This window comes from Kogia breviceps, chromosome 7, assembly GCF_026419965.1.
Source record: "Kogia breviceps isolate mKogBre1 chromosome 7, mKogBre1 haplotype 1, whole genome shotgun sequence".
In the NCBI taxonomy this organism is placed as follows: domain Eukaryota; kingdom Metazoa; phylum Chordata; class Mammalia; order Artiodactyla; family Physeteridae; genus Kogia; species Kogia breviceps.
Window position 1 is genome coordinate 82,273,445 of NC_081316.1, and position 20,995 is coordinate 82,294,439.

General features: G+C 40.4%; 1 protein-coding gene across 1 annotated transcript in view; it reads left to right on the plus strand.

Moving 5' to 3' along the window:
- Positions 1-13,701, plus strand: part of MRPL48 (mitochondrial ribosomal protein L48) — a 49,446-nt gene extending 35,745 nt beyond the window's left edge. The window contains exons 6-9 of the mRNA XM_059069714.2: positions 2,404-2,573; positions 10,558-10,660; positions 12,150-12,239; positions 12,788-13,701. Of these exons, the coding sequence (XP_058925697.2) occupies positions 2,404-2,573; positions 10,558-10,660; positions 12,150-12,239; positions 12,788-12,862 (438 nt within the window). The 3' untranslated portion in view covers positions 12,863-13,701. The remainder of the gene's footprint in view (positions 1-2,403; positions 2,574-10,557; positions 10,661-12,149; positions 12,240-12,787) is intronic.
- Positions 13,702-20,995: the final 7,294 nt, after the last annotated feature.

Genomic DNA, 20,995 nt, shown 5'->3' on the forward strand with positions numbered 1-20,995 from the left:
TACCACTTCATACCAACCAGAATGGCTAAAAGAACCCACCAGAAAACCTGACTATACTAAGTTTTGTAAGTATTGGCAAGAATGTAGAGCAACTAGAACGTTCGTGTACTGCTGGTGGGAGTCTAAATTGGAAACCACTTTGAAAAACAGAGAACTTATTAAAGATGAACCTCTACATTGTCTGTAACTCAGTAGTTCAAGTTCTGGGTATATCCCCAACAGAAATACATACATATGTTCACTGAAAGATACACGCAAAAACATTGGTAGCAATACTGTTCATAATGGCTCCACACTGGAAACAACTGTAATTTCCACCTACAGTAAAAAGGATAAATAAACTATAACATATTCATATAATAGACTTACTAGGGCAATGAGAAGGAAAGAATTCCTGTTTCACATAAAACATGATGAATCTTAAAAACATAATGAGTTAAAGAAGCTGGACACAAAAGAGAACATAGTGTATTATTCCATTTTCACGAATTTAGAAAAAAGGCAAAATAAGCATATGGTTTTAGAAGTCAGAATAGTGGTCACCAATTTGGGGGGCAGGAGACTTTTGGGGGTGCTGGTAGTGGTTTCTTTCTTGTTCAAGATACTGTTTATACAGGTATTTTCACTTTGAAAGTTCATTGAGTTGTGTACTTTTTTATGCATTTTTAGTATGAATATTATAAAAACATTTTTACTAAAAAATTTTAAAAAGCAAGGTAGATTTTAAGATTCTAACTTTGAATTGATAAAAGATTCATATTATTAAAAATTCAAAAAATATAGAAGGGAAATAGTTAAAAAGTCTCCTTCCCATCCCTGTGCCCCAGCCATACAGTTCCCTCCCTCATAGGCAGCCAATGGTATTAGTATTTTTGTGTATCCTTCCAGAGTTATTTTTTTATATGCAAACAGATAAATATGTAAGTAATTAAACAGACACATCTATTCTCCCCCAACCACCCTTTGTATATGTATGTCAATATTCTGAAAACATTATTCTACAGTCTGCTTTTATCATTTAATTTATCTTAAAAACCTTTCTGTATCAGTACATAAGAAAGTTCCTTATGTCTTCTTACAGCTGCATAATGTGCTATTGAATGGATGTGCCATGTTTTATTTAACAAGTTCCCCTCCTGATGGGCATTTAGGTTAAATTATTTCTGGTTGAGAAACTTTCTTGATCCTGATCTATGTCGTGTTACATATCTGTTTTCCTAGGGCTCATACTTTTTACAGCAATTTGCACAGGTTGATATGTAGTGAATACTTTATATGAAAGAGAAGGGTAGAAATAAAATAATTAGTCTGCCTCTAAGCTTTTAAAATGAAGGCTGTCTAAATAATTGAACTGCAGAATTTCAAAGCTAGGAGGGCTGGAAGAGAAGTAATTCTGCACTTTCTTGTGATTGATTTCTTTAAGATTCCGATGAAAGTTACGATTCTCTCCTTAGAAAAAATGTGCACACATGTAAAATTTTGCATATAAGTTTTGGGGTTGACACACCCCTTGAAATTCCTTTATGGATTCTAGATTAAGAATCTGTTGGGAGGGCTTCCCTAGTGGCACAGAGGTTAAGAATCCTCCTGCCAATGCAGGGGACATGGGTTCAAGCCCTGGTCCGGGAAGATCCCACACACCACGGAGCAACTAAGCCCAAGCGCCACAACTACTGAGCCTGCACTCTAGAGCCCGTGAGTGGCAACTACTGAGCCCGCCTGCGCGCATAGAGCCGGTGCTCGGCAACATGAGAAGCCACCGCAATGAGAAGGATCCCAGGCACCGCGATGAAGAGTAGCCCCCGCTCGCCGGAACTAGAGAAAGCCTGTGCGCAGCAACGAAGACCTAACGCAGCCAAAAATATATGAACAAATAAATAAATTTATTAAAAAAAGAAAAGAATCTGTTGGGAATTCCCTGGTGGTCCAGTGGTTAGGACTGTGTGCTCTCACTGCCAAGGGCCCAGGTTCAATCCCTGGTCAGGGAACTAAGATCCCACAAGCTGCACGGCATGGCCAAAAAAATTTTTTAAATCCTCTAGAATCTGTTATCTAGCATAACCCCATTAATATAAAAATTGGGAAACTGAGGGCCACATTTGGAAGATGAGTCTTAAAACTAGTTAATGGCAGAAGACAGTCACATGTATTTATGTTAAATAATGCCAGCAATATTCCCTCTCCTTTCATTGACTGATGCTACAGCCCAGAGTGTCAAGGGAGGCTGCCCATTCCTTCCCAGGAAAAGTTCAATTTATAGGTAGGGTAACCTGAGAGAAAAATGGTAAACAAATTTAACTGAAAGATTGATTTTTTTAATGTATGTATATATCAAGATGGTATGGTTAGAATTTCTTATACAATACTTTGATTTAGTTTCTTTCTCTTTTGTTTCCTGTTTAGCCCAGGAAGAAGAGAGGAAAAGTGGAAGTGAGACCCATTAATTTGGGGACAGATTATGAATATGGGGTTTTAAACATTCACCTGACTGCATATGATATGGCCCTGGCAGAGAGTTATGCCCAGTATGTTCACAACCTCTGCAACCATCTCTCCATTAAAGTCGAGGAAAGGTATGAAAGATGCCTTTGCATGGGATGTTCTTGGTGTGGGTAGTATGCTCTGCTTTGTTATTGTTAAATGAAGTTTTTTTTTTTTTTTTTTTTTTTTTTTTCGTTATGCGGGCCTCTCACTGTTGTGGCCTCTCCCGTTGCGGAGCACAGGCTCCGGACGCACAGGCGCAGCGGCCATGGCTCACGGGCTTAGTTGCTCCGCGGCATGTGGGATCTTCCCGGACCAGGGCACGAACCCGTGTCTCCTGCATCGGCAGGCGGATTCTCAACCACTGCGCCACCAGGGAAGCCCTAAATGAAGTTTTGAGATATAATTTACATGTAGCAAAATTCACTCTTTTTAGGTATATAGTTTGCCACAATCAAAATATGGAACAAGACCATTAAGTTCTTAAAAAGTTCCTGGGTACCCAAGGTGTAGTCAATTTCCTCTCTTTTTCCTCTCAAGTCCCTGGCAACCACTGATTGATTTTCTGTCCCTATTGTTTTAAGTTCTCCAGAATATCATATAAATGGAATCATACAGTATGTAGCTGTTTGTTTCTGGCCTCTTTCACTTAGCATAATGGGTTTAAGATTCATCTGGGGTTTTGCAAGTATTCTGTTGCTGAATAGTATTGCATTAAATGGTGAACCTTAATTGGTTTATGCATTCACCAGTTGATGTACATTTGGATTGTTTCTAGTTTATTGGTAATTATGAATAAAGCTGCCATAAGCTTTCTCATACCAGTTTTGTAGGGGCATGTGTCTTCCTTCCTCTTCAATAACTACCTAAGCCTGGGATTGTTGGGTTGTATGGTGAATGTATGTTTAACTTTATAAGAAACTGCCAAACTTTTTCCAGAGTGGCTGTCCTATTTTGTATTCCCACCAACAGTATATGAGAGTTTCAATAACTCCTTACTCTGGTCAGCACTTGGTTTGTCACATTTTTTTAAAGTTATTCTAGGAGATATATGGTGGTATTTCATAGTGGCTTTATTTTCTTCTTCTTCTGGCATTTTATTGAATGGATGTACCACAGTTTGTTTATTCATTTGAAGGACATTTGTGTTGTTTCAAGTTTCGGGCAGTTACAAATAGAGCTACTATAAACATGTACAGGTGTTTGTGAGAACAGAACTTTTCATTTCTCTAGGAGCGTGATTGCTGGGTCAAATGGTAAGAGTGGTGTATTTTTATTTAGTTTTATAATTAATTAATTAATTTATTTATTTATTGGCTGTGTTGGGTCTTCATCACTGCACGCGGGCTTTCTCTAGTTGTGGCAAGCGGGGACTACTCTTCGTTGTGGTGAGTGGGCTTCTCCTTGTGGTGGCTTCTCTTGCTGTGGAGCATGGGCTGTAGGTGTGCGGGCTTCAGCAGTTGTGGTGCGCAGGCTCAGTAGTTGTGGCTCACGGGCTTAGTTGCTCTGCAGCATGTTGGATCTTCCTGCACCAGGGCTTGAACCCGTGTCCCCTGCATTGACAGATTCTTAACCACTGCACCACCAGGGAAGTCCTGTACTTTTAAATTTGTAAGAAACTGCCAAGCTAGCTGCTTTCCACAGTGGCCATACCACTTTTCACTCTAACCAGCAATATGAGTTCCAGTTGTTCCACATCTCAAGTTTCTTTTTAAAATTAATTTTTAAGTGAGTTGATTTAAAGAAAAATATTTAATAAATAATAGTTTGAGTGGTTGGTTTGCCATTGTAGCAAGGTAATACGTGGCATCATATGTGGATATAGCAAAAATTATACTTTCTTACTCACTAGATATTAGTATATTCCCATTTTATAGATGAGTAAACCAAGGCTCTGAAAGGCCAAAATTCACAGAACCAGTAAGTTGCCTGGATTTAACCCAGTTCTCCCTGACTCCAGAATTTTAATTATATAATATTTTATTTTAAGTCCTTAAGCCAAATTTGAACTTTTAAACCTTTATTACTTAGAGTATAACTGTGCTAAATGTGCTCCTTAGAAGATTGGATAATCAGCGGTGACTTTAGGTCTCACAGCTGATAGTACTTCAATTGTTTTAGGCCTAAAGATGTGCTTTATCTTTTTCTGATGCCCCAGAGAGTTGGTTGCTCTTTCAGCACTTGACACATACCTCTGTCATGTCACTTAGTGCTCTGGGCTGTAATGATCTATTCATTTGCCAGCTCCCTTCCCCCCTGACTACATGGGGACTTGTGTTCTTCTTCATTTCTTCAGTACCTAGCATAAAGCCTGCCACATGGGGAACATTAAGCCATTCTTGAAAGATTGACAGGTTCTTGAATATGACTACACAATCCAGTTGTGTAGTATACATTTCCTAAAGTTTAATGAAAGTGCTTTAAAGTACTTAATTAAAGAACTGCTGGTTGAGCCTCTTCTTGCTCTGTGGTAGGCATTGGACTAGACATACTGACTGGAGGATACAAAGGTAAATGCCCGACTTCAAGGAGAATGTGTGTGTATGTGTGTGTGTGTACACATACACACACCAAAAAAAATTATAACATAATGTGGAAGTGATAAGTGAAAGATAAAGTTTAATATCAGTTCAAGGAGGCAGAGTAGCATAATAATTTAGAGCAATACTTCTCAAAGTACACTCTGCAAAGATATTAGGAGCTTATGCCAAAATATACATTAACACTTTGCTTCCTTCATCAAGAAACTTGCTATTGAAAACAAGATGTTGATTGAATTAAAGTGTGTTTACTGACTGTTTCATGCTTCTTATCTTGTCTTGAACTGATAACAAGCAGTTTGCTTACCAGCAGCTTGTCTTTGGATCACACTTTGAGTAACAAGTGGTTAAGAATAAAAGCTCTGGAATCAAACTATCTGCATTTAAATCCTAGTTCTACCAGTTATTAGCAATATGACCTTGAGAAATTCTGAACCTCAGTTTCTTTGCCTTCATAATGGGGATGATAATTTTCCTATTTCTTTGAGTTCTGAAAATTAAATAAGAAAATATATAATAGCACTTAACAGAATGTTGTAAATACTCCATAAATAATATTATTGTTATTAGTAATTAATGAGATGTTTTTCAGCTGGCAGGGATTAGGGGTAGCATCTCAGACGTGGTGGTGGCAAAGAGGCATTAAGTGCCATTTACAGAATGTTATCATACCTACAGTGGATCAGCTCCTTGGAATAGTGTTTTAAATTTTCAGAAGGACTTTAAAAAATATTTTGTTTTTAATACCCTACTGTGAAAAGCTCTGGCTGCATTTGAGTAAAGGCAGGCAGGCAGTAACATTTGTTGAGCACCTACTATCATAACAGCCAGCCACTCTGCTAAATACTTTTTTTGTATATTATTTTACTTAATTCATACAAGCACCTTGCCATAGTGGATCTAAGCATTGATTCTGGAGCCAGACTGCTTAGGTTTTGCTCTTGTTCTGCTACATTCTTACTGTGTGACATTGGGCAGTTTCCTTAACCTCTTTGTGTCTTGGTTTCCTCATTTGTAAAATGAGGTTAATAAAAGTACCTATCTAATAAAGCTATTGTGAAAATTAAGGGAGGTAATATACTTAAAATGCTTACAACTAAGTCCAGAAACTGTTGGCTGCTATTATTGTTGTTGTTATTATTATTAATAATATAATAAAAGCTTGCCTGTAGTCATAAGTGGCAAGGTCTGGATTTGAACCCACTTCTTTTCCTCCAAATTTGTAATTCCCTCTAAGTGGTTCTCCACACTGCTTTTAGTGTAATCTTTCTGGAGTGGAAATATGATCATGTCCCTCTCATGCTTAAATTCCTTCCATGGCCTCCCATTCCTTTAGGATCAAAATAAAAGTTTCTCACATACCTTCCTAGGTGCTCCATGGCCTGGGCTTGCCTCTCTCACCTTTACTCACACTTCTCTCTCCCTCTCCTTCTATCTCCAGTTACACTGACTTTGTTTTTTGTCCTTTCCCACCTCAGGGCCTTTGCACATGCTCTCTAAAGCCTAGAATACTCTTTCCCCTTCAGCTAATCAACCCCTATTTTTTTCTTAGGCTTTATTTTAAATGTCACTTCTTCAGAGAACCTCATTAAGTTAGGTCTGTATGTTATATATTTAGGAGAAGTAAAGGGTATATTCTTCCCTGATGGTGCAGTGGTTAAGAATTCGCCTGCCAATGCAGGTGACACGTGTTCAAGCCCTGGTCCAGGAGGATCCCACATGCCGCAGAGCAACTGAGCCCATGCGCCACAACTACTGAGCCTGCGCTCTAGAGCCCGTGAGCCACAACTACTTAGCCTGCGTGCCACAGCTACTGAAGCCCGTGCACCTAGAGCCTGTGCTCTGCAACAAGAGAAGCCACCACAATGAGAAGCCCGCGCACCACAGTGAAGAGTAGCCCCCACTCGCTGCAACTAGAGAAAGCCTGCACGCAGCAATGAAGACCCAACACAGCCAAAAATAAATAAGTAAAATAAATTTATTTTTTTTTAAAAAGGGTATATAACTTCCCTTTCAAAATGCTCATTCCTTACCCTCATAATTACTTGACTATTATTAGACTCTAAGATATGTAAGGCAGGGATTGTTTCTGTCTTCATCAGTGGTCACGCTAAGACCTTGCCCAGTACCTGACACATAGTAGGCACTGAATGAATATTTGTTGACTTGGATTGAGTTCCAGTAGGCATGAACATGAATTCTAGGATAATAGAATGAATGATGTGCTGCTTTTTGCCTCTTTCCTGGTTCTTTGCTCCAAATAGCAGAGCATAATGAGATGTTCATTTTTAGCAATTCACTTCTCTGCACTGATTGAGGTTTTCAGACCATCATATCAGGCATTCTTACTGCCCAGCTTTTCAGAGGTAAAATGATTTTCTTTTCTTCTGATTTTCATTTTATCTTGATCCATTTTTCTTTTAGTAGTTGGGGGTAGGGCTCTGACCTTGAGATGGAATTGAGCAGGGGAGCTGTGTGCTAGCTTTTGTTCTATAAATGGTCTGCCTTGCTGCAGCTGCAGCTCACCCAGAAGATGAGAGGAAGGGGCCTCTCCTGTGGGTCCTTTAATTTGCCTGCATCCCTTGCTGAGCAGGTGTCTGGAGAGATGGAAATCTTACTCATCTGGGAGCAGTTTCCAAGCCTGAATCTGACCCCGCTCCTGTTCTCTGTGGAGGGTAAGAGCATCATTCATCATCATTCTCTGTAAGGCTGCTCTTTCCTTTTTTTTTAAAATCCACTTACATTTTTTAAAATGGAGGTATAACTTATATATAGTAGAGTCCACAGATTCTAAGTTCCCTAGTATCCCAGCAGGGTCCCTTGGGTCCTATCCCAGCAGTACTCTTAAAAGCTAGCACTATTTTGTCATGTTAGGTTGACTTTTGAAATTCAACTACTTCATTTCTTCCCTTCTGTTGTTGTTTTTTTAAAAAATATTTATTTATTTATTTATTTATTTTGGCTGTGCTGGGTCTTAGTTGCGGCATGAGGGATCTTCATTGCAGCCTGTGGGATCTTTTTTTAGTTGCAGCGTGCCGACTTCTTAGTTGTGGCATGCGAACTCTTAGTTGCAGCACACATGCGGGATCTAGTTCCCTGACCAGGGATCAAACCCAGGCCCCCTGCATTGGAAGCGTGAAGTCTTACCCACTGGACCACCAGGGAAGTCCCTTCCCTTCTGTTTTTACTATGTGATCATCCATGTAATGTTTATTGCAGAAAATTTGGGAAGTACAGAAAAGAGTAGATACTAAAGAAAAAGATACCTATACTCTTACTACTTAAAGGCCTATTATACTTTGAAATGACTAGAGTTCTCAGTATTTTTTTTTATTGAACTTTGTCTGGTTTTTCTGTAGGTTCTCTTCGAGGGCCTCATGCCTTCTTACTTTTCTAGAATGCTGTTTTTTGGAATGGCAAACATCTATGTTCATTCTTTACATCTTAATAAAGCCCTGCCTCACCTAGAAAGCCTTCCCCAAGCTCTCCCCCTTCTCTCCCTCTTGTCCCTGTAACGTTTGGTACATACCTATGTTGCCTTTGTCTTCCTGTAGTGTGGATGTTTGTGTACATACCTGTCTCTCCAAACACTCTTAGCAAGCTCCTTGAAAGCATAGACTGCATTGTGCCCACCAGACTGCCTAGGACAGAGAGGATCTCAGTAAATGTTTGTTGAAAGAGTGAATGAATAAACAAATCAATGGAATCTTGTAAGTGTTGAGGAATAAAATGCATGTTTAGTGGCAAGAATGAACAATTCTCATTTTATTCAGTCTTATCTGTGGGATGTTAAAAAGGAAAAAGAGCATTTTAGAGTGCTGTTTACTTTTCTGAAAGCTTTTACATAATTACTTTATTTGATTTTCCATAACAAGTCTGTGAATGCATCCCAATTTTTTTTTTTTTGGCTGCACCACGTAGCATTCGGGATCTTAGTTCCCTAACCAGGGATTGAACCCATGCTCCCTGCAGTGGAAGTGTGGAGTTTTAACCACCGGACCAGTAGGGAAGTCCCCAATTTTTTTATATAAGGAAGTTATTACCAAAGGTAAATTTGAAGAGATCAGAGATTGTGCTATAAAATGGAAGGGGATGTTATTTAGGGAGGCTATCTGGAAGTTTGCAATACCTAGCATTTACTCACTGTTTATAAGGGCAAGGGAATTGGCATTTGTAGGCACAGTATACCTGGCAAATTACTTATGTAATCTTATTTAATTATTGCTACAATCCTATGAACTAGGTATTATTATCTTCATTTAATAGCTGAAGAAACTAAGACTCAGAGAGCTGAATTAGTTTGTCCAAGGTCAAATAGGTAGTAAGTGGCAAAGCCAACATTTAAATCCAGTATTGACTCTCATGTTTCTAATCCATTTTCCATTACACCAAACTTCTTTTCGTAGCAGTCCATCTGTAGAGGGCCATACTCCTTACTCTTAATTGATGAAGCTTTGTGTGGCATGAAAATTCAGCAATCCTACTGTTGTTATTATTATTCCATTTATCTTCAGTTTGAGGAATTTTTGATAAGATGAACACAACACTAATACCATATTTCTGTGTAGCCATCAGTCCTATCTCATCACCATATCTGATTCTCACAATAGTCTATTGATATAAGCCTAGATTGTAATCCCCTTTATACATGGAGAAACTGAGGCCCAGAGTGGGAAGGGACTTGCCTAAGTAAATATTGCTAATAAGTGACAGGGCAAAGACTTGACCCCAAGTCCAGCACTCTTTATTGTGGCATGTAGATCTGCTGAAGCCGATTGTAGTGAACAGAGACTCTACAACAGTGGTTCTCAACCTGGGGACGTTTAACAATGTCTGGTGATAATTTTGATTGTTATCACTTCAGGGGTACTACTGGCACTTTCTGGGTGTAGAGGTTAGGGATGCATACTCCAGCCCCCACAACAAGAATTATCTGTTCTAAAGGGTTAGTAGTGCTGATGTTGAGAAATTCTGCTCTAGAACTGGAGCAGGGGACTTCCCTGGCGGTCCAGTGATTAAGACTCCACGCTTCCATCGCAGGGGTCACGGGTTCGATCTCTGGTTGGGAACTGAGATCCCACATGCCTCACGACATGGCAAAAAAATTAAAAAATAAAATAAAATAAAAATAGAACTGGAGCAGGATTGGGTTTCGTGCCTCATCTCTTCAGAAGAGGTGAAATACCCAAAGTTAGCCTCCAAAGTGTACCTAGTGATGAGCTTGATTCTTTTAGAACTGGCTATTCTTTCGTAGCAGTAAATACTTAGTAATCACCAGGTTTTATTCAGAGTGTTATATTAGGCATGACTGGGGATACAGAAAAGTATTAGACATGGTCTGTCCCCTCACGGAGTTTAGAGATTTCTGGAGGAGGCATAAGAGGATCTGGTTACTTTGCCCCTGGCTGAAGATAAACAGCCCTAGATTGCAGGAGCTACTGCATGCAGTAGTGGCTGTACTCAGGGACTACCCTGACTGAAGTGGTGCTGCTGGCTTAAGGGAACCCTCCCAATAGCTGACTCTTCCTTCCCACAGTTATGCGATGCCCACCAAAACCGTGGAGGTGTTGCAGTTGCAAGACCAAGGCAGCAAAATGCTCCTGGACTCAGTTCTTACCACCCATGAGCGAGTAGTTCAGGTAGGTACTCTGGGAGAAATTTGAAATGTATTTGCCTCTCCTGGTTCTTTTCTCTATCCTGATCTCTCGGTTGAGCTTCAAACCTGCTATCCAGTTGTCTACTGGGTTTCTCCACTAAGATGTTCCACAGGTGCCCTCATTCAGTGTATACAAAACTAATTGTAGAGGGACTGATGTTTTTTTCCTGTAATCCTCCTCACCTTTGAGCGTAATGCTTGACCCTTCTTTGCCCTTGAGTATCTATTAATTCTCCAAATTCAGTGGCTTCTACCCCTAAAAATCTTTCAGATCCATCCACTTTGCTTTACGCTTATATCAATGTGATCGTGTCATTGTCCTGCCTAGAACCCCTCAGTGGCTTCCCTTTCTCTCTCTCTACCCATTAGCAGTCACTCCTCTTTCCCCATTCCCCCAGGTCCTGGCAACCACTAATCTGCTTTCCACTTCTATGTTTTTATCTCTTCTAGGCATTTCTTCAAATGGAATTATATAAAATATGGCCTTTTATATCTAGCTTCTTTCACTTAGCATAATGTTTTCAAGGTTCATCCATGTTGTACCATGTATCAGTATTTCATTCCTTTTTACTGCCAAGTAATATTCCAATGTATGGACATCACCCCTTTTTGATCCTCTCAAGAAACATATCAGGAAGGTAACCAGAGGGATGTTAAGGTAGTAACACCCTAAATCTATGTTAAATTTTTAAATAATTAAAGTACTTACAATCTTGGTTCTTTAAATATTATCAGGAATAAATTATTTGAGCTACATTTTATGACAGCTCTAACTTGCCACTGAGTCTCACAGGATAAAGTTTGAACTCTTTTGATTAGCACCTAAGTGCCTTCATATTACTCCTCCTGCTTTTCTTCTTCACACCCCCTTTCATTCCGGCCACACATGGCACTAGTTTCAATTCCCTAGTACTGTGCTATTCCTCCACATTTCACTGAATATTGCTTCCTCTGCCTTAAAAACTCCACACTACTGTTGAATTCTCCCGATTTACTCCTGTATTTCAAGACTCTAACCAGATGTTACCTCTTTTGGAAGCTTTTTCTGACCTTCCTGATTGTTAGGTAGGTGTTTCTCTTGTGGGTTCCCACAGCCCCCTGCATGCCCTTCTACCACACATCTGATTTAACTCTGGATTCTCAGCACAGGGTCTGACAACAACAGGTCCTGGTCTATGTGGGTAAACCTGAGTTGATTCAGAAAGTCATCCTGGACTTAACCTCTTGATCCAGTTATGACATTCATTGCCTACAGGAGCAGATATTGGCCATGACCACCTTAGTAACCAGACAACTTGGCAGATCAGCAAGAGAAATCCTGGAAAGTCTGGGCTCCAGAACCAGCTCTGGGTGTTAATCCTTCACCCAAAGGCCATCTAGCTCTGCTGGAGCTGACATTTGAGCCCTTGCCATGTCTGCCCAATCACCTAGGTTTCAGTGCCTCTCTTAGAGCATCTTCTTTCCTTTTGCAGATCAGCGGTTTGAGTGCTACATTTGCAGAGATTTTCTTGGAAATAATCCAAAGCAATCTTCCTGAAGGAGTCAAACTGTCAGTGAGGGAGGTAGGTGCTAATTTGAGAAGAGGCCTGCTGGTGGGCTCAAAATATGGAATAGAAAATATGGACTGGCTGGCTTTAGAAACAGAAAGACATGTGAATAATTTAGCCCAGATAACAATAATCAGGAAAGGTGTGCAGGCTGCTTTACCGTGATCATTATTCTGGCTTTTCCAGTGCATCAGGGATGATGCTTTATAGACCATGGAAGTTGAACTCCATCACAGCGTCCTGATGTTAGGCGTGAGCCCATTACACCCACAAATTCCCTCCCTTGAGGCAGTTGTATAGCAGAAAAAACATGATTTACGATCACATACAGTGTAATTAAACAGAACACAAATAGGGAAATGTACTTAAGGCAGGGAGAAAGTCCAATTCAACTTTGAATCCTTGATACCTAATATAAGTCTGGTACATAGTAGCTACTCAGTAATAGTTACTTGAATCTAAATCATTTTCTACAGAGCTGGCTGATGGATCCTTTTCTGATGCTGGGCATATTTGAGTAACTCTGTAGTAATTCCCTCTTATCTTCTTTTTCTTCTCCTCAGCACACTGAAGAAGACCTCAAAGGAAGGTTCAAAGCTCGGCCAGAACTGGAAGAACTGCTAGCCAAGTTGAACTAGCTCACTGCAGACCCTTTCATGCCAGCACTGGTGATACTGAGTGGCAACGGGAAGAGCTTCCTGGGTGGCCAAAGTTAAGCAGGAGACCCTGACCCTCAATATCATAAGTGCCCATCTCCACAGCCAGGAGTGCCTTCTCTCCTCTGTGGAGGAGTGCTTGCCGATTGTCACCACTTTCCTTGGAGCCAACCCTAGGTATCTTCCATCTAATAAAAATATGCTGATGATGGATGTGTGTGTATGTGAGAAGTCAATCCATCCTGTCGAGTATATTTAACTAAGGGATTCAATTTCTCTTTGCCTGGTGCTTTAGCACATAAGCATGTCCCCCTTCAGTAATTCTCCAATTAGAGTGAACTCATCCTTTAAATCAACCTGGCATGGAGCCCTTTAGTGAAGCAGACAATAATAAGTAAACTCTCTGTGGATAAAAGGCATAGGGATGGAGATTTTGTATATGAAAATACCCTGCAGATAGGATCAGGGTCTGTCCATAAGTGAAAAAAAAGTACCTTGTCGGGTAGTGAGTGACCTGTCATAAGTATGCAGGTAGAAGTTACATAATTGCAAATTAGGGTTGCCTGGAATGAGTTTAAGCAAAGAATTAAAGGTTGATCTTGGTCATGTGTCAGAAAACTACTACTTGTGAGCCAAATCCCAACAACTGCCTATTTGCTTTTTAAAAATAATTTATTGAGGTGAAATTCACATGTCACAAAACGAACCATTTTAAAGTGAATAATTCAGTGGTATTTAATGCATTTGCAGTGTTGTGCAACCTCTATCCAGTTCCAAAACCCCATTGCCTGTTTTTGTAAATAAAGGTTTATTGGAACAGAGCCCTGCTCATTCATTTATACATTGTCTGTGGCTGCTTTTATGCTACAATGGCAGAGCTGAGTAGCTGTGACAGAGACTGTTATGCTAAAACATTTTTACATGGTTCTTTATAGAAATAGTTTGTCAAACCCTGATCCAAGTCATTGGTTCTCAAACCTAAGCATACATTAGAATCACCTGCGAGGCTTTTTTAAAAATTTATTTATTTATTTATTTATTTATGGCTGTGTTGGGTCTTCATTGCTGTGCGGGCTTTCTCTAGTTGTGCTGAGTGGGGACTACTCTTCATTGCAGTATGCAGGTTTCTCATTGCGGTGGCTTCTCTTGTTGCGGAGCATGGGCTCTAGGTGCACGGGCTTCAGTAGTTGTGGCACGTGGGCTTCAGTAGTTGTGGCTTGTGGGCTTTAGAGCACAGGCTCAGTAGTTGTGGCACACGGGCTCAGTTGCTCCGCTGCATGTGGGATCTTCCCAGACCAGGGCTGGAACCCGTGTCCCCTGCATTGGCAGGCGGATTCTTAACCGCTGTGCCACCGGGGAAGCCCCTGCACGGCTTTTTAAAACACAACTTACTAGGCTCCATCCCCAGATTTTCTGACTTAGGAGATCTTGAGCAAGGGTGCTGCTGCTGCTGGTCCAGGGTTACTTCTTTCAGAACCACTAGTCTAAGTTGACCTCTAATGTTTTTCCTATTCTATGCATTAGTGCATTCATACTTTTGTACAGAATAGCTATAATTTATTGAGCTAGACCCTATGCTAGGTACTACATTAGCTTGAATCCTCACACCAGTTTTTTAGGGTGTATATATGAGTGTGCGTGTGGATAGTAACCGTTGAGTATCTGAGTATGAGTGTATCTCACTCACATCTATTGAGCCCTAATTTGCTACATACTTTATACAGATTATCCTTGAGCCTGATGGTATTATCTCAGTCTTACAGGTGGAGAAACTGAGGTTTGGAGAGATGAAGTGACTTCCTAGGGTCACACAGTTATTAAGTGGCAGACCCTGTCACCCCCTACTTTTCTGGGATACCCCTGCATAGAGGTCTGTGGGAGCTTAGAGCATTCTTAGGATTGTGTGTGCTTTTCTGAAACTCATCAGTTTCAGACCTGAAGTTATTTTGGTTTTTTCGAATTGGTTTCCAAAGGCAACAAGAGGAAACTCAGATTTCCTCTCAAGGTGTAACACTAAGGGAGGGCTGTCAAGATAGCAGGTGCCTTCAATTAAAATGCTTTTCTGAATTCAAATTGAAGGCTCATCAGACCAGGACTTAACAAGTGAGCCCCATTGGGAGTGTGGGCAGAATTTGCCAGGTGAGGACTGATATTTTGGTTGCAGAATTGCTCATTGCTGAGTCTCCTTTAGGGAAGATGAAAGAGCAGCAGCTAATGGATGAGTGTAAAGTTGGAGGATGTGTAGTGACTTGAAGATAAAAAGGTGAATAAATGCATGTATACACACAGACACACGCTGCCTGCATATCATGTGGGCAATGGGCAATGTCATGTGGACTCCATTTAGGAGTCTGGAATACAGTGGTATTTTCCAGTTGCCTACCTTTCCTTGTTATTAATTTGTGAAAGCAAGATGTAAAGTTTCATAAATTGACAAGATGTTAGAGCTAAGGGACCTTGGAATGCAGCCAGCCTAAAGCAAGTGCAGGTTAGGGGCCCAGGAAGGGCAGTGCTTTACTCAAGGTGACAGGGCAGAGCTGGGAGCAGGATTCAGATCTCTTGATTCCCCGTGCATCACTTTCCATTACATCACTGAGAGATGAGTCAGGCTTCTCTCTTAAACAGGAGGCTGCTGGGTTCTGTCACCTTGGAGCTCTGTGTCACTGACCTAGTTGATTTATCCTCTGACCAGAGCCAAAGGGCTTTTGTTGCTCATGATTAGTCTGACTGAAACAAATGGAAATTGCTCATAATGCCATATCCTGGTAAGAGGGACAGATATTCTGATTGCTAGAACCTCAGAGTTACAAAACAATTATAAGCTTCATTTGATTTTCCAGAGGGAAATGAACTTCCCTAGGATCACATGGCAGTGAAATCAAATGGAATGCAAATCTCTGGGCTCTAGGTTGAAAATACCGTCCCCTCCCTTCCTGAGACAACCTACAATATTATAAAGAAAAGAGGTAGACAAACCTGAGCTATTCCTAATTTCTACATTTATTAGTTTTGAGGCCTCAGGTGAGTTATTTTAACCTCATTAAGCCTCAGTTTTCTGATCTGTAAAGTGAGGATAATCCCTTGTAGGAGCTTGAGATGGAGATGATGTATAAAATGGGCAAGCATGTGCTCAGTAAATGTTAGATTACCTTCCCATCTAAACTTCACTATACATTTTTTTAAAAAGTTTGTTTATTTATTTATTTAGGCTGTGTCAGGTCTTACTTGCAGCACACGGGATCTTCCTTGCAGTATGTGGGATCTTTGGTCGCCGTGTGCGGGCTTCTCTCTAGTTGTGGTGCGCAGGTTCCAGGGCATGCAGACTCTAGAGCGCGCAGGCTTAGTTGCCCTGTGGCATGTGGGATCTTAGTTCCCCGACCAGGGATCAAATCCACATCCCCTGCATTGGAAGGTGGATTCTTAATCACTAGACCACCAGCGAAGTCCCTCACTATACTTTTTTAAAAGATTATTTTTTCATTGAGGTATAATTTATCTATAGTGAAACACACAGATCTTAAGTGTATATATATATATATATTTTTTTTTTTTTTTTTTTAAAAGAGGCATTTTATTTTATTTTTTTGTGATACGCGGGCCTCCCACCCCTGTGGCCTCTCCCGTTGCAGAGCACCGGCTCCAGACGCGCAGGCCCAGCGGCCATGACTCACGGGCCCAGCCGCTCCGCGGCATGTGTCATCCTCCCGGACCGGGGCACGAACCCGCATCCCCCGCGTCGGCAGGCGGACTCTCAACCACTGCGCCACCAGGGAAGCCCTTAAGTGTATATTTGATCAGTTTTGAAAATGCAGTCACCTATGAAACGTACACTTATATCAAGTTAAAGAACATTTCCATCTCCCCAGAAAGTTCCCCTACATTCTTTCAGTCATTCTTCCCAGAAACAACCACTAATCTTATTCCTATTGCCATAGGTTAGTTTCACCTATCTAGAACAATATATAAATATTGTTATATTTAACAAAAGGTTATAACCTTTTGTGTCTGACTTCATTCACTTACCCTGATGTTTTACCCACATTGCTGCATGTAACCATAGTGCATTCCTTTAGCATACTTTTAGTTTTGAACCCAGTTAGGGTTTCAATTATGCCTAGTACCGTGGCAAAAACATGAGAGCTAGGCAAGAGAGAAGAAAAGGAAGGTCAGTGGATAGGAATCAGGGTAGCTGAGTTCTAGTTTTGGCTCTATCAATGCATAACCTTTGAGATAATCTGTTTTGATCTTCATTTTACAGATGACTTAACTGGCCCAGGAGGGAAAGAAACTTGTCCAAGGTCACTCACAGGGATAGCTCCAGGTCACTCGACTCCTGGTTCAGTACACATTACTGAGATTTTTAGAAATGGATTTTTACATGGATCAGTAACTTTCAAGAAGGACCAAATGTCCAGGTTAAATGGGCAGTTTTCCTAGTGAAGGCCAGTGGATTCCTCAGCTTGTTAGTCCCTTTCTTCTGGCTGGGGATGCCTTGTTCCTCTACCATCGAGCCTAAAAATTGCCAGCTGTGGATTCTGAAAGGGTATTTTTTAGTTGGAGAGAAAGAAATGGAATCTGGATATTCTGGCCATTCAGACAATGTAGCAACACTCAAAAGACCCCAGTCCCCACTGTTCTAGGATGTAAAGTATATTTAGGGAAGGAAAACTCTCTGAGCATGCATTGGGTTGTGTCTGGAACTAGACCTGCTGACAAGGCACTACAGACAGAAGCAGCCAATGTGTCTTGTGCTTGTTTAATCTGTACTTTAATCTTTGTGCCATTTTTGTCTTCAAATGTCTGATCTCCCTGTAGAATTTGAAACGATTCATTTAGTTCTTATACCACTCCCCTGGAATAACTTTCATTCTCAGACATTTCAGGTTTAGAGAATCGGCTCCATGTTTAGACAGAGTAGCCAGGCTCTGAAAGATGTCCAGGCTCTGAGGAATGAAAACTTTTCAGAAGATAACTCCTAGAGAAGGAAACAATCCCTCCTGCTTCCTCTGCCTGTTTTAAGTCCCTGCTGGAGCAGAGCAGGGAGCCCTAGCATTCCATACAGTGTAAAAGTATATAAGGTTTCAACCTGGACTTCCTCCAGTTCTCCTCGGATTTCTAAAGTCAGCAGCCCAGGATTTGGTCTGGCAAGTTTACCTGAGGGAGGAAGAGTGGGAGGAGTATCTCATTACTCATCTAGTAAAACACTTTACAGTGCACCTTTGTACTGAGCACTGGCCATATCTCCAGCCAAGGGACTTGCAGGGAAGAGCCAAATCATGAGTCTGCCCTAGGCCTAGCCAACGGTGGCACCCAGCCAACAGATCTCTCCACTCATTCCTGGCACCAGGCCTCTCTGCAGAGGTAGATGTAGAGTGTATAGGGATAGGCATGGACCACCCTAAACTTCAGGTCCATGGCTGTGGGCTACAGAGCTGAGAGACTAAAAAACCATACTAATCTAGAACACTGTGGGGAACTTGCACTGGTTAGTTTCCTTTTTTTATAAAGCACTTAGAAAAAAAGTAAAGTAATATGTACACAGTAAGTATGGTTACTTACTGTGTGTTAAGCACCGTACTAGGCACTGGATGCTTGTGAGAGAGAACAGAGCAGAGAATAGCATAGGCTTTAGAACATACATTTGGAGTCTGATGCCCAATCTGTCCTTTATTTCTTCCTCTGTAAAGGGGAGTTAGTAGTGTTATGAGGATTAAATGAGATAATGTAACTCAGGACAGTGACTAGCACACAATAATAACAATAGCTAACATTTAATGAATGCTTACTATGTGCCAGATACTATTCCTAAGCTCTTTCCCAATATTGACTCATTCTTTCAACAACCCTATGAGGAAGATCTACATTTATTAGCTTTGATGCCTTTGAGGAAGGTATTATAACTGCATTTTTACATAAGAAAAAACAGATCCTGAGATATTAAGTAGTTTGCCCAAAACCACACGGCTAATAAGTGGCATAGTGGAATTTGAAAGCAGCATATCATAGGGATTGAGAGCACAGACTCTGGAACCAGATAACCTGAGTTAAATGCTTCATACATATTAGTTATAGTAGTTCAATAAATACTAACAACTTTTATCACCAGGTATTTATATATTACCTCTCATTTAATTCTCTTAGTATGCCTATTAAATAGGAATTATCCCCATTTATTGATACTTGAGGAAACAGGCTTGGGTGGCAATAGAGCCCTCTTTGCCCAAACACATTCTGTGACTGTCCCAGTGTTAGCTCCTTGTCAACTGGAGTCCTTCCAAACCTGCTCCCTCCACTTAACTGGTTTGAAAGCCATTCCTCCTGCTGAGGTCCTTCCACCCTTTCCCTTTGCCAGAATACCCTGCCCCCCATGACCTATTATTTCTATTTAAATTATACAAATTAACATATAGGTACACTTCTGTTGTAACATATTTGAATATATAAAAATACAGTCCTTACTGATGGAACTTCACACTGTGACCACTTATTCACTATTATAAACAATGCTGCAATGAACATAATAGATGTTTAAGTGGATTCCTAAAAGAGGAATTGCTGTTTAAATATTTAAAACATTTGTAGATCTCACCAAATTGTCCTGAAAAGCTTTACTAATTTATGATCCCTTCAATAGTGTGAATGTGTCTGTTTCTCTCCATCCCCACCAACACTGGTCATTATAAATACTTTTAATTTTTGTCAACAGGATCATCTAATAGTACTTTTGTTTTTAAAATCTGTATTTCTCTGATTGTAAGTGATGTAGAATATATTTACATTTTCCTATGTTTTGGGGGCATATTTAACTTTGTTCACTTTTCAGTTGGGCTATTTGCTTTTTCTTACTGATTTCTAGGTTTTTTTTTTTTTTTTTGCCGCACCATGTGGCATTCAGGATCTTAGTTCCCCAACCAGGGATCGAACCTGTGCCCCCTGCAATGGAAGCAGTGTCTTAACCACTGGACCACCAGAGAAATCCCTCTAGGGACTTTTTGTTGCAGATGGTAATCCTTTCTGCTATATATGTTACAAATATGTAGTGTCTACTTCATCTTTAATGGTGTCAACTCAACTACCTCCCTTCTCTTTGAGATTCTTGCTGACAGCTGCAGTCCACACTGCTACCTCTGATGACCCACAGCACTGGGTACACATGGCCCAACAGAGATTCATTCATCCTTTTATACACACACACACACACACACACACACACACACAAAATCATCCCCTTCTGCCTGAAAGCTGAAATTGGATTTTATTGTTCTTCGAACTCGTATTCCTCATATCTTCTCCCCTTCTCTATTTCCCGAATACCAACACAAAGGCTCAAAGTCGTTTTAGGGCCTATGATATTTCAGACTTGTGCTTCTAATATATATATATATATATATATATATATATATATATATGCTTAAGAAATGTTACTGATGATGATGAGAGCATATGCCCCTTTGCATCTTTGCATTCCAGGTCTATAGCAGGGGTCACCCTCTCAACTCCCTTCCCACTCCCAAATGTCAGACAGAAGTAATACAATGGGTAATGCAGTTCCATGGAAGAAAAATGAAAAGTGGTGGCAACTGTTGTGAACTGGAAAACACATCCACCTAAAAGAGAAATTGTAAATTCAGCTCCAGCAAATTGCTAAGTAAGAATATAAGCTCCATGTTGACAGCTTCTCCACTTTTCAAAAGCTGAAAATCTGTATGTTAAATGTACTTTTGAAATGTCAAGCCAACATTGTGTTTTTTGTTTGGAAACATGTTGAGGTCAGACTCTATCTGTTAATGCAACAGAGTCTTGCATATGAGAGGCACTCAGTATTTGTTTTCCCATTTGCCTTCTTCCTTCCATTAGACTGACTGAAACATCCAGAACAAATGATGAAAGATAAAATCATTTACATCATTGTCAGGAATTAATTAGTTGTTCTAGTGTTGTTTTGTTTCTCTCTTAAACCAGACTAAAGCAACATAAAGGCAGAGATCAGATTTTCATCATATCAATTTCCTACACAGTGCTTGGCACATGAGAAGGTCTCAGAAAAACTTGATGTTTTTGAAACAATGACTGAATAAATGAAGAACTGACTAGGTAACCAATTTACCTTTAGAT